This window comes from Amblyomma mixtum, chromosome 5, assembly GCF_055824585.1.
Source record: "Amblyomma mixtum isolate Tamu chromosome 5, ASM5582458v1, whole genome shotgun sequence".
NCBI lineage: Eukaryota > Metazoa > Arthropoda > Arachnida > Ixodida > Ixodidae > Amblyomma > Amblyomma mixtum.
The window spans coordinates 174,894,790-174,908,197 of NC_143016.1; the positions used below are offsets into that span (position 1 = coordinate 174,894,790).

The 13,408-nt window shown below is 43.6% G+C and overlaps 2 protein-coding genes across 8 annotated transcripts in view; one reads left to right on the top strand and one right to left on the bottom strand.

Annotated features, from left to right (window-relative positions):
- Atg16 (Autophagy-related 16) overlaps positions 1–6,402 on the bottom strand; it is a 95,057-nt gene extending 88,655 nt beyond the window's left edge. Inside the window, exon 1 of one of the 2 annotated variants that reach the window (XM_089546365.1) lies at positions 5,985–6,402. In XM_089546365.1, the coding sequence (XP_089402491.1) occupies positions 5,985–6,093 (109 nt within the window). In that variant the 5' untranslated portion in view covers positions 6,094–6,402. The remainder of the gene's footprint in view (positions 1–5,984) is intronic. The other variant, XM_089546366.1, reaches the window with a different exon arrangement.
- A 168-nt stretch (positions 6,403–6,570) lies between these two features.
- The window catches only part of mio (GATOR complex protein mio), a 103,063-nt gene continuing 96,225 nt past the window's right edge, over positions 6,571–13,408 (top strand). For 3 of the 6 annotated variants that reach the window (XM_089546368.1, XM_089546372.1, XM_089546371.1), the window contains exon 1: positions 6,571–6,781. The gene's annotated coding sequence lies outside the window, so the exon portion shown is untranslated. Of the gene's footprint in view, positions 6,782–7,360; positions 7,436–13,408 lie in introns of those variants that run through there. The other 3 variants (XM_089546373.1, XM_089546374.1, XM_089546370.1) reach the window with 2 other exon arrangements.

Here is a 13,408-nt window from a genome sequence, read left to right on the forward strand (position 1 = left end):
TATCTAAGTAGAAAACTGTCTTCAGTTACAGGAGCTGTAGCACACTGCCGCAGCATACTGCCTTTGAAAGCGAAACTTCAAATATATCAAGCATTATTTAATTCTCATCTAAATTATTGTACTTTAGTATGGGGCACAACAACAAAGAGAAATTTAAACAGGCTTCTAGTAATACAAAAGCGAATAATTCGTCATATTGCGAATATGGAGCCAATGGCCACTACAACGAGTACCTTTAGGACATTTGAAATACTTCGTATTGAGGATATTTATGAATTCCAACTATTGAAAACATTTTACTTTTCCTCCCTTACTACAATAAATCAACTAATGTCATTAGCATCACTGCAGCGCCGCGACGCTAACGTACCCACAAGAAATAAAGATTTGTGGGAAATCCCACGGTTCCGAACCTTTTATAAGTATCAAGCATTATCACACAACCTCCCAATTATACTAAACAAAAATACTCACACTTTAGGCTTGAATAGAAGAGGTTTGAGGTCTCGTTTTTTGTAATTGCTCTCCCCTGGTAATACTTTGTATTGTTATACTGTGTTTTGTTGCACATTATGTTCTTTTTTTCTTTTTTTTTCTTGTTCTGTTCTTGTGCTTTGTTTCATGTAAATCAACTGTACAATATTTCTTGCCACGTTTCTTGAAATGTGTTTTTTGTGTGATGTCTGACTTGTGTTATTTACATGGTATAATTTCAGTGCTCCGAATGTTGTACAAAACTTGAATTTACTGTTGCAAATTAGAGGTAAAATGTCTGTTTTAATTATAATATGTTTTCACTGTAACTGCTATGTAAACGGTCTTCTTGGCCTTAGTCAAGCTGCGTTAGCAGCTTTTAGTCAAGGAGACCCTCCAGGCACTTTCTGGAAAAATAAACATTGAATTGAATTGAATTGAAAGCACCCGAGGGCCATCTCAACCCCCCCCCCCCCCCCCCCCCCCCCCCATGAAAGCCAGCATCACCAGCCAAGATGGTAGCCCCCAAGGATAGTATTTTCACACACCTGAGCCTCCACATGTGCAGAAAGGGAAGGGGGCCCAACGATGCCCACAGAGTGCTCAAACACCTTCCTAGATGAAGAGTGGATTGTTCGTTACCATTCACTTCAAAGGGGTTATCAGATCAACTATCTGTCTTCCGACTCCTGGGCTGGTGCATTTTCGTAAGATATGAGGCTGTGTCTAGGCATAACTGAAATGGCAAGCGATCATCAAAATAGCCCTATTCAAACCTGGACTGCGTGCTACAGAGTTGCCTGTGCAACTCTGACGTACGAGCAATGGAAGGCTTGATGAAAAATGGACGGCCCCCATCTCTGAGATCAGTCTGACTGCCTAGTTTCGATTTCACTTTCCTGGGTTGCATGCCAGCCTACGGCGACTGACTGAATGATGAATTCTTTATTAAAAATGCGACTGGCACGATGACCTCGCTGCTATTGGCCGTGCGTCAGTCAACCAACCAAACACAGCTGCGCACCATTTAGGACGCTGACTGCTACCTCTGCCCGTTTCTCTCACTTCTATGGTTGTTCCAGTATGCTGAAACTGCGCACTCGTCATGTGCCGTTCACTCTGTGCGGACATCTGGTGCATGTTACGATGCAAGACACTGCACTTTTTTTTTCTTTTCTGACCGTGAAAAATGGGTGCACATTAGAATAGAGTAAATACGGTATTTCCATTTCATCAGTGTGCATTGTTAATAGCAATAACTGTTAATAAGAGTGCATGATCAAAAAATATAGTGTATAAAACAATATTTTTGTTCAACTTGTCTCCTTGTGCATGCTGTGTTTTGGAAAAACTACTGCATCAAAAAGATGGCTGCTGCTGCAGCATCTAAACGAAATGTTAATATCGGCACGTGCATAGCGGCTTTTGGCTCCACTAGATAGTCGCTTAGAATTTGCATTCTAAAAACGAAAAAAATTTGAAAAATGAGGCATATTAGAAGCTTAATAGCTTTTGATCTATTAGACAAAATATTTTGCGAATTACGCAAAAATTTCTTTCAGCTGCACCCAGTACTTCTTTAGTTTCCGTTCTTCTAGGTAAGCCGACATCATGAAAATGCGACCCATGGAGGTCTGGAAAAGTGTTCTGGTTAGTCTCAGCACCACACCTTGAGAACAAACAGCGCTTACAGACAAAGGACCAGAACAAGAAGGACACACAACTGCGCAGTTGTGTGTCCTTCTTGTTCTGGTCCTTTGTCTGTAAGCGCTGTTTGTTCTCAAGATGTTCCCCAACCAACTCGCCCAGCAACATACCTTGCTCAGCACCACACACTTGGAGATGCATGACCACTCACACATGTGCACAGGCTTACATTTCCAGGAGTCTTTAGAAAGGATGTGTTCGCCTGGAAATCTTTGGGAAGGAAGCGTTACGATTCACCTCAGCAGTCCTGAATCGGGAACACCCCACTGCGTGGGTTGAACCGAAATCTCGCCCTCCCCCTACCGAACAAAACAGGAGCAGAAACAGAAACCTTCGACAAAAATTGATGCCCTCTCCTCCATAGCAGCTGACATTCCTCTGTTGCCACAGCCTGTTTTGAATCAACGGGTGAACGTAAGACAATACAGATATGACCCCTTTCAAGTGACCAAAATCTAAAACCTGTCTTTGAGAAAATCATGGATAATGCTGCGTGTGTGACCAAAGCAAAGCCCATATTCAAGTAGGCGAACATAGAAAGAGACCTGGCATACATCAATGCAAATTTCTCGACATTTACAGAACGATTACAAAGCTGCAAAAGGCTGGAATATCAACTGATGAATAATTGACAACACTCAAGGACGCACAAGCAGCACTTCGGGGACTGGAAGGCAAATGCACTACTAGTTTTACAAAGATCAAACAAGTGGTAGAAAAAAAAATACGAGGCCTTTAAACAGCTCCCCAAATCAGAGATGTTCTACACAGCCACACCCGCCGCGGTGGCTCAGTGGTAAGGCACTTGTCTACCAAGCCGGAGTACCCGGGTTCGAACCCGACCGTGGCGGCAGTGTTTCGATGCAGGCGAAAGGCAAGAGCCCGTGTGCTGTACGATGGCAGTGCACGTTCAAGATCCCCAGGTGGTCGAAATTATTCCAGAGACCTCCACTACGGCACCTCTTTCTCTCTTTCTTCTTTCTCTCCTAACTTCCTCCCTTCCCTTATAGCCCGGTTCAGGTGTCCGCCGAGATATGTGAGACAGATACTGCGCCATTTCCTTTCCTCAAAATCCAATTTACCAATTAATCTACACAGCCACATCACCCACTGAGCTCTGATGAACTCTCACATTTAAGATTGCACCACTAACGTCATGTCACGAAGAAAGAAGCTTTACGATACATAAAGCTGTTCTTACAGAAAACAGGAACTTCAAGTTTCACAACATGAGAACGTCATTTCTTGTGACATAATTCAAGGACTGCAAATGGTCTGCGCTTGACTAACCGATTGTGCACTGCCATTCTGTACTTGATTTTTTTATGCGCACCACTTCAGTTTGTTGGCAGACAGTAACATGCACATCTTTCAAAGTGCTGCCATCCTGTTTACTAAATCCCATATTTGATGAATTCCATATGCATTGCAATTTCATGGTTACCTAAAACATCCGCAGTTCACGAGCACGTTTATTTTAATTTTCATCCACATTTATCACATTTTCCAAAACAAATTCCTGAAACATCAAAACTTGTGCTACCTCAGAGCAGGTGTTTTCAGAAGGCACACCTTTTTTATTTTAGCTCAGATTATTTAAAAGCTAGAACAATCAAACTTTCATATGCACCATGCAAGAGAGCAAACAATTCTATAGTTTGGAATTCTAAAATTACTTTTTCCTTCATGTTATGAGTATGACGTTATATGCATTTGGTACTATTTTTATTAATTCAGTATTTGGGAAAAAAAGAAAATGGCACATAAAAACTCAAGATTTCTATATGAAATGTGAACTACCAGGAAGTGCATTCATCAGTTTAATTTTTATGTTGCTGTAACTATGGTCATGTTTAAAAAAAATAACAAAAGAAACTATGAAAAATGCTGGTCTTTCCCATGGTAATGCAGAGTTAAAGTATCGAAAATTGCTTCACAGGTTGCCCCACACACAGTACATGAGACCCTTGATAGCAGGGTTCTTACCTCCCAGCAGAGGTAAACAAAAAAGTACCACCAAGAGCACGGAAGAACTACAGAGGTGCTGGTCCACTTGGTGACACATTAGGAAAACAGCACAAGACAAAGAAGGAGAAACAGGCCACAAGCACAGACGACTTATGGCCCCTCTCAAATAATGTCCACTACTGCTGTTGACCACCAACCATCAAAAAATTTTTGATAGCACAAGTGATGCCATGCTGATACACCTGTTTCCTGCACATGCGACTGTCATTGCCTCAGTGCTCTCCCTAACCCACTGACCTTTGTGATGCGCTCGTTCCAGGGCCACTTTGATTTTGCACTGTTTAGTAGTAATGAACAACCAACCCACCCAACAAGCATCAACCCTCTCCAATGTCTGAGCGGCCATTCAACAATTTACAGTGCCCAAACAATAAATAAAGCGACAACGAGTGGCTGTGGATGCAAAAATTGTCCCAGGAGTCGCAAGTATTGCAAAAGACACTAAAAGAGAGGAGGATGAACTCAACTCTTAGCTGTGCACCGTGACGATAGCTTGACTCAACTTCTTCGGGCACGGCAGCACTATCAACAGAGCAACAACTACATCGATGGATATTTTTTTAGAACTGCTAAGGTTTTATATATGCAGCCTCCTTTTCGTCACACCATATCCCTATCAGTCAGTTAGCATAACACACCTGAAGAATTGCAACAACACAGGACGGCAGAAGAAGACACAACAAAACCACACTAGCAACTGAACACCTACTGAACCCCATACAGCTTTCATACATCATGCATGTGCAACCACAAGGTGAGGGTGAAAATGACCGCTTTCATTCACATTGTCAGCATTCCCTTGTGGTGGATGTTCAGTGTGCACGTTAAGCACAACTGCTGTGCTGGTTCCTTAGCAATGCAAGCAGTACGAGTTCTTGAGACACATTAGCACATGCCTGCAGTGCAGCCACCATGGAATGCACAGCTATCTAGGCAGGCCTGCAAGAAGAATGCAGCCTCAACGAAATACATGGGATTCTAAGTGCACTGCAAAGGTGCACACTGGTGGCCTATCCCAGTTTGCCTTGCAGATGCAGTCTCATAAGTGTGACACTTAAAGGGACACCTTTGGGTTATGCGAGTTTTTTTCTTTTGTGTGTGTGTGTGTGTGTGTGTTGATTTTCCGTGTTCTTGTGACTGTCACTTCAAGGGCATCGCAATAAATGAAATAAGATAATATATTCATAAGGTTGCACGGCCTTTAAACCCGTGAAAGCTCACGCAATGGCAATACTGTTCAAATTTTTATCAGGGTAGTCACAAATGTATTAATGAAGATGAAAACAATGCTCAGAAGAAATTAAGCAATTATTGAAGCTTTCACCTATTTTTTTTTTTTTTTACAAAAACGACAACCATGTGCTAGTGCAATGCAGTCGAACTGTTTAGTTCACCACGGTAGCCACCATAACCACGGCTTGGTATGCCGAAAAGAAGAAAAAAATGCGCACGCTTTCAATAACCAGCAGCACCGCCTGAGAGCTCATTCAGATGAGGTAGCCTTCGGCGATTATGACCTGCAGGCAAACCTTGAAAAAAAAAAACTGCAGCGCAAGTGGCAGTTTCTTTTTCCGCCTGCAAAGGTACTGATGACCATCCCTGGATGCCGGCCCGACACATTGCAAGTGCCTCTAATCAGGAATGTAGCGATGCCCACAAAGTGCGAGTAATGTGAAAGCAGTCGTCTCCCTCCCTGCGCACGCGGTAGGGGTTCAAGCGAGAGCCGCGATCCCAGGGCGGGACATTGCGCACGCCGCAAGCAATAGCACACTCACTAAACACGATGATGTCTTCGAATTGCTTGCACTGAGCGCTGTTCCTGTCTTGGAGTGACTTCAGGATTTGGCCCCTCCAGTCCGCGGACGTGCTTCCTTGAGTTGCCATTGCGAGGGGCCTGCCGTGCCAGCGGTCAGCGACGAACCAAAACAACACGAGCAGGACGTTCACATGGCTCGCCAGATACGCCGCTCACAACAGAGGCACGCTTCCCACCGCGGCAAGGTGTTTCACGAGAGCGGCCTTCCAGGGCGTCCCTGATTGAAGGCTGACGCGTTTATTGACAGACAAACGCTTGAACAAAAACGCACTTCCAAATACATATCGCGTAAACGCTGTTAGCGATTAGATTAAGTGGGCGAGACCGTTCGTAATGCGCCCAGTCACGCCATCTTTGCAGTTTAAGCGTTGTCTGTGACAGCGATAGTTTCGTAGTAGTCGTGCTCTAAAGCAAGACTTGCTCTAAGCGTTACGAAACCACATAGTATAAAAAAAAAAAATCAGCAGAATGATAGGCCATGTAAAGTAGTTACGTTGTCTGGAATGTACGACTCAAAAAGAAGTAAAAAAAATTGATAATTAGCCGAAGGGTGTCGGCATCGTCGGTGACGCAGCCATGGTTGCAGCTGATGCAGCCGAATCAGCCGGATCACGGAATCTATGAAAGTTGTCAAAACGCCTCCCGTGGCGCAGCGTGTGTCGTGTGCGTTGTTTATGTTCGTTCGAGCGAGATTTCATCAGTGAAAATTTGGAACAGCGGTGCGGTCGTCTGAGAGCAGCAGAGAGGAGCTCAAAGGTGAGAAAATGCAGGCGCGCACGTGCTGAGCAGTCGCGCGGTTTTGTTGACCGTTGGGTTGCTCCGACACCACCGCGTGCAGGATGCAAGTGCGGACCGCGTTTGCTGCTTTGCGGTCATGAGGAAGTAAAGAAGCTTAAAAAAATGCTAATCAGCTGTTGCCGCATAGGAATATACATTGATGTACTACGTGTGTCGGGCGGCACTAGCACAACTCGGGCTAGTAATTTGGTGACAGCTCTTTGCTCGTTAGCTTCGTGCTCTCTGAACACTTAATAGGATAAGCTAACCTCTGTCAATCATCCTCGGTATCCGTGCGATGCGGCACGGATGTTGCGGATGGGCCGGATCGGTCTTGCGCGAACCGAAACTGCCCTGTTGCGCACAGAGCTGACCTACCGTGACGAAGACCACGTAGTGCTAGTTTTTGTTTACCCTCGAGCTTTAGTGCTGCTTTGTGTTTTAGCTCTGAGAGAGGTGCGCAGCGAGAACGGACTAGCGATAGGCGGCAACTGTACTCAGTCTATGCTTTCGGTGCATGCCGGGACGCGTGTGTTGGCACGTGACTCTCCTGTTTAAAAACAAGATCATCTCGTCAGATACTGCCAGCAGGGTGGATTCCGAGAGGAGGCAGACACGGCCGAGACGACAGCTGTGCGTTTTGTAGATAGGTGTCTTCCCTGCGCAGTGGTGATACAGATGTCCTAGTGTTCGTTTGATAACGCTGTCTGGCAGTGAGATCCTTTCTTTTTTTGCTACGCAACAAGATGAATGATGTGCGTTTCCCTCTTCGGGTGTGCTCTGCTAAATGTCTGCTCGTTTTGAAAGTTTCCTCCTTTCACTGTGGACTGACACTAGCCTGCCCAAGGGGCCATTGCATCATTACACGAATAGTTTGTCTTCAGGAAAGAACTGCTGCAGAACTGTTGTCCTGGTTTTTGCTAGCATATCTTGCATGGTTCTTGCTCTCAGGAGACTGCTTTGGGGCTTTGGTGTGCTCAGACACGATCAGACCTGGGGAAAAATGTTTTCTTGGACAGTGAGGCCATGTCCATCCAATTCTTGTTCTTTCCATGGCGCTTTCTTTGCCCTGCACCCGGAGACTATCTATTGCTGAGGAAATTGCAGTTAAAAATCTCCTGCCATTCAATTCAGACTCGTGACGTCTACACTGTAAAGGACTCTGTGGTCACTCTTTTGGAGTGAATGCAGGTTTGGCCTGGCCGCTGGGGTATGTGCCCAAAAAAACTGTACCGACACACCACAGTTTACTGGCGAAATTGGCTGGCAGTGGCAACACCTGTATTTCACTTTTTGGCCTTTTCGACCTTATAAAAGCCTCATTTTCAGTGAAAGTAGTGTTAAAGGTTAATATGCGGCAATCTAATCTATGTAGGCGAACTTCAGTTTGTCATCGGAATCCCTTAAAGTCTTTCCTTACCACAGCCACTGCAGTGGCTTAGTGGTTGTGGTGCTCAGCTGCCGACCCAAAGACGTGGGTTCGATCCCGGCCACAGCGGCATCATTTCAATGAAGGCGAAATGCTAGTGGTGTGTGTACTGTGCGATATCAGTGGTTAGCCGGTCAAAGTTATTTGAAGCCATCCACTGCAGCATTCGCCATAGACTGAGTCACTTTGGGATGCTAAAGCTCACAAACGAAACCAGTCTTTCCTTACCATGGGAAAACTGGCGATTTCAGGGTGGTTTGCATAAAAATTATTTTTACCTTTCTTTATTGCAGCACATCAGGTTTGGTTTGGTTCGTGGGGTTTAACGTCCCAAAGCGACTCAGGCTATGAGAGATGCCGTAGTGAAGGGCTCCGGAAATTTCGACCACCTGGGGTTCTTTAAAGGGATAGTGAGGAGAACTCTATTAATATATTTTTTAAAGCAAAATCCGCTAGTTCGGCATTTCATGGCTTTGTTGCCACTTGGCCAGCAGCGAAAGATGCATTTATTTCTAAGAAATTTGGATTCGAAGTTGAAAACGTTTTTCCCGCCGCTCTGATTCAAACTTGGGATTCTCTTATGATGACACAGGACTAAGTGACGTGAACATGACGCACACATGACGTAACGCAGACTCCGTGATTTCTGGCGGCCAGCAGTGCGGCAGTGCGGTCGAGCAGCAGCCGAAAAGAAAGCTACCACCGGCCGCACGTTGAAGACATCTATCGGCTATTGCGGCCGTCGCTACCGTCGCTTCGTTTACATTTGCACCGGCGTTTTGCCAGCGTTAGGATGGATCCCACTCTCGAAGTCGTCAACGAAGTTCTCGCAAATATACACCTTTAGCATACCGTGTACCTTGTTACCGTTTGCGGAATACCGGGAGCCCGCCTACCGCCGGTGAGCAGGCGCTGATTAGTCCCAATGCTGCAGGCGCGCGCGTAGCTGCCGGGCACGTGGCGCCATCTGGCGACGTCAAGGAGATTTGCGCATGCATTGGCTGCGCCTCAGTGGTTTGTGATTTCTCTTGTCCTAGTGTTGTTAGAAACATTGGTTCTAGCAACACTGTTTTGTCCTATGACGACATCACGCTTGTACTTGCGAGTTTGGCCTGTGGCGGCGATACCTGTATTTTGATTCTTGCTCTTTTCTACGTTACAAGAGCTTTGTTGTCAGTATGAGTGGCGTTTTTGTAATCGGGAGCTGGTATTCTGTCGATACAAGCCAACTTTAATTTCTCCTCAGTGTCCCTTTAATGTGCACTGACATCGCACAGTACACGGGCCTCCAGAATTTCGCCTCCATAGAAGTTCGACCGCCGCGGCCGGGATTGAACTCACGTCTTATAATGTAGTAATAGAATTCTCTTTTCAATGATAAAAAGAAAAAAAAAATATATGTTGCTTGCGAAAGAGAAAAATAATCTTTGGTTGGAAAAATTTGGTAGATTCGAATAAAACGTCACATAAAAATTAAACATATCTAGTTGGAAAATAGAATAGAAGAATAAAAAACTAGAATATGCATTTTGTGTGTTACTGTACCAGAAATGATACTCAGACTTACAGAACTGTTCATGCTAAAGTTTTCAGTCAACAAAAAAAAAAAAGATCAGTTTGTGTGCAGCGCTTTGCACTCCTCCACAGTGCAGTGCCAAGGTGGAACCTGGGCTGTCTTGCAGATAACTGTGTCCGCTGCACTGCTGGTGGCACGGATGGTACCTTCAAGGAGGCCCTGAAAGTAGTGAATACCCCCTTTAACTGTGGAAACAAAAGTTGCAGGCAGGCACCTGTCAACACAGTCCGGGCAGGGAGGAGCAATGATGTCAGTCCGAACTAAAATAAGACAAATGGACATCATCTTTTCACACGAAGCTGTCGCTTGCACATACAGAGTCAAGTGCCAATATCGAAAAATCATGAGGACACTGTCTCTGCTGAGCGGGGTCAGTCCGACAAGAGAACGCCACCTTGGGCACCATGTTTGCACACTCCCTCCATGTTGACATGTTTCAGTTTAAAAATACTCCCTCTTGTGGCTCACAAAAAAAAACCGGTTCTGAAACTGATGTGCAGTACTTTTGCAACATGCTGGATGGCATTGCTTGTCCGGAAGCTGCCGGGACTGCTCACAATGGGGCAGTTTACGGCATCATTCAAATGGAAAGATTTGTATAGGTGCAGTAAGGAAAGAGTTCAGCTTATGCTCAGTGATGCATATTACGGGAAAGAATTTGTCCATGCAAAGACACTGAGAGTAGCACTTCTGCATATCTTGCAGCTTTTGTGATAACACAACTCTCTATTTTGAGTGGTGCGGATTACTGGGCTAGTGTGTTCATTACTGAATAAATAGAGCATTTGTGTAAACTGAGGGCAAGGATCCAGAGAAGACAGGAGACTCATTAACTTTCAACAATGCTCTGTTTGAAGGGTGGCAAAATATGTAGCGTCTGTGCACATACAACATTTATCATTAAAAACAAAAAGTATATCTTCCTCTAGAAGCAAACATTTTAAGATATATTAGATTTGATTCTATACAAGTTATTGCTTGCACAGTGCATGAAGAAATTAGCTCTACCTTGAAACTCAAATCTCTTCAGGAGATAGTTCTTGCCGGGAGAGTTCGTTCATGGTTTCAAATTCAGTACAAATGGCGGTAACACAAAAGGCACACACAGAGGACAAGGCTTACGGGACTTGTGCAATTTTTTTCTTTTTTAAAGTTGTGATTTCACATCGTGGCAGATGTGATTCAAAGGGCCCACTCATGGTTTCAGAAAACCATACAGAAAGCTGTATGTACAGCAAATATTTTTTTCTGATGTGAAAATGAATAAATTCTGGCACCCTGCATGGTGCTTACCCTCATGGTAACAATTTTACGTCTCTTTCGCATAACAGTTCTTTTCAGAGCTAAAAAGAAATTTGCAATCACCCACTTCTTTATACTTTGTAACTTACCAACTTCAGTTTGAGGACGAGTGTGAACTGAAGTTGAGTTTATTATAGTATTATTATCATATATGTAATAACGTTTATTTATTTATTTATTTACAGATACCTTACAGGCCTCCAGGGAGGCATTGTGAAAGCGGGGAGCAATAAATATATACAACAGTAGCTAGAAAAAACAAAAATGCGTAGAAACAAACACTGTTACGTTCTAAAAGCTGATTACAAATTATCACGACTGTACAAAATACATGCAGAAAAACATTGGATCAAAAAAAATTAGAATGTAATTAAGACATAATAATAACGGGAAAAACAGAACTTGAGCAAATACACAGGAAGGCAAATGGGCTGATAAACAGGGTGTGAAAAAAAAAAAAAAAAAAAAAGGCATGACTCTGGCAAAGAAGAAAACGTGCTAGGTGTTATCAATATAATGTTTGACCAGATGATTATGAAACGTGCCGTGGTTGCGCTGCGATGCGATGCAGTTTGGAAGATCATTCCATAGACATATAGCACGTGGGAGCGGAGAGAAGTTAAAGGCGTGAGTACTGCCATAAATGCGCGTGTAACTGAGGTTATTGTGCGATCTGGTTGATGAATAAGAGGGTTGTTGCAGGTGCGATAAAGGTGACCGAGTGGCATGGATTAATTTGTGAAATAGAGATAAAAGGGCTATGTCTCGACGAGTTCTTAATGGAAGGAGAGAAAGTTCCAGCTTTATTTGGGTAATACTTGATTGAAAACTATAATTTCGTGAAATAAATCGACTAGCCCTATTTTGGATTGCTTCTAGCATGTCAGTTAGGTACTTCTGGTGAGGAGACCAAATGGACGACGCATACTCGAGCTGAGATCTAACAAAAGTTAAATAGGCTTGTTTACGCACATTAGCAGTAGTGCTTTGTAAGTTGCGGCGCAGGAAACCTAATGATCGTGAGGCATTGGCAGCAATGGTGGTTATGTGAGCAGTCCACGAAAGGTTTGGTGAGAAATGAACACCTAAGTATTTGTATTGAGTAGCCCAACCCAATATGTTGTTATTAATGTGGTAAGGGAAGTAAGAGTTTGCTGATTTTCGAGAAAGAGAGATTATTTTACACTTGGAAACATTTAGGGTCATTAGCCATGTTCTACACCAATCATGAATTAAATCCAGGTCACTTTGAAGGGAAATGTGGTCGTCAGTACTCTTTATGGATCGGTATACAATACAATCGTCAGCAATTATGCGTATGCGGGATGAAATGTTGCACGGCAGGTCATTTATGTTAATTAGAAAAGTAAGGGACCAAGGACACTTTCTTGTGGCACACCTGACGTAACATCAGGAAGAGGAGAAAAGTGATTATTAATGACTGTGAACTGTTGTCGATTCGAAAGAAAATTTATTTATTTACAGGTACCTTACAGGCCTCCAGGGAGGCATAGTGAATTAGTTGTTTGATAAAACAACTAATTTTTGTTGAATGCCGGAGCTGGCTATTTACGCTCCAATCCAGAGGGGGGTTCTGACTCCTACTATAATTACTATAGCGTAAACAGTGATGACACGATTGCACAGTGCAAAAGACCAGGATTAAAGGAAGGACACAAGGTAGGTGCCGACTTGAATGAATTAATGAATGAATGTTTATTTTGACAGAAATACTAAGAAAGTCTGTCGAGGAGGCTGACAAAAAGGCAACGAATGCCTGACTAAGTGTCAGTCCCCTTTCTGAATAAGCAAAACACTCAAGCAACACGGGGTAAGCAAACTACATAAAGTATGTACATACACTTAAAATGGAAGGTACATGCAATAAATGACAGCAACAGTGAAGGCATGTTGCACTTTCAGGGTAAACAATCATATCTGAATCTGTAACAAGTACAAGTTCACTTTTTTTTTAAAGTTGCCTAGAAATGACGATTCGTTTACCATAGTGAGTACCATAGTGAACTTCAACTAAAGTTCATTGGCGAAACTGTCGAAAATATAGACATGGGACACGAACAAATAATTTGCATGATATCGCACCTTTCCCTTTTTTTTGGCATCCGCTTCCCCTTTTCGCTTATACTAAATTTGCACAGTCTATGTTTTGGGCTGCTCTCTTGAGGTCTTGAGCAGCCGAACTAAAACCATACTATCCGACATCATCTTAAGGCCCGTTGCTGCTACTAGCATTAAAGAAAATTATCCTGAGGCCCCATGATATCATTGCCACTACTTG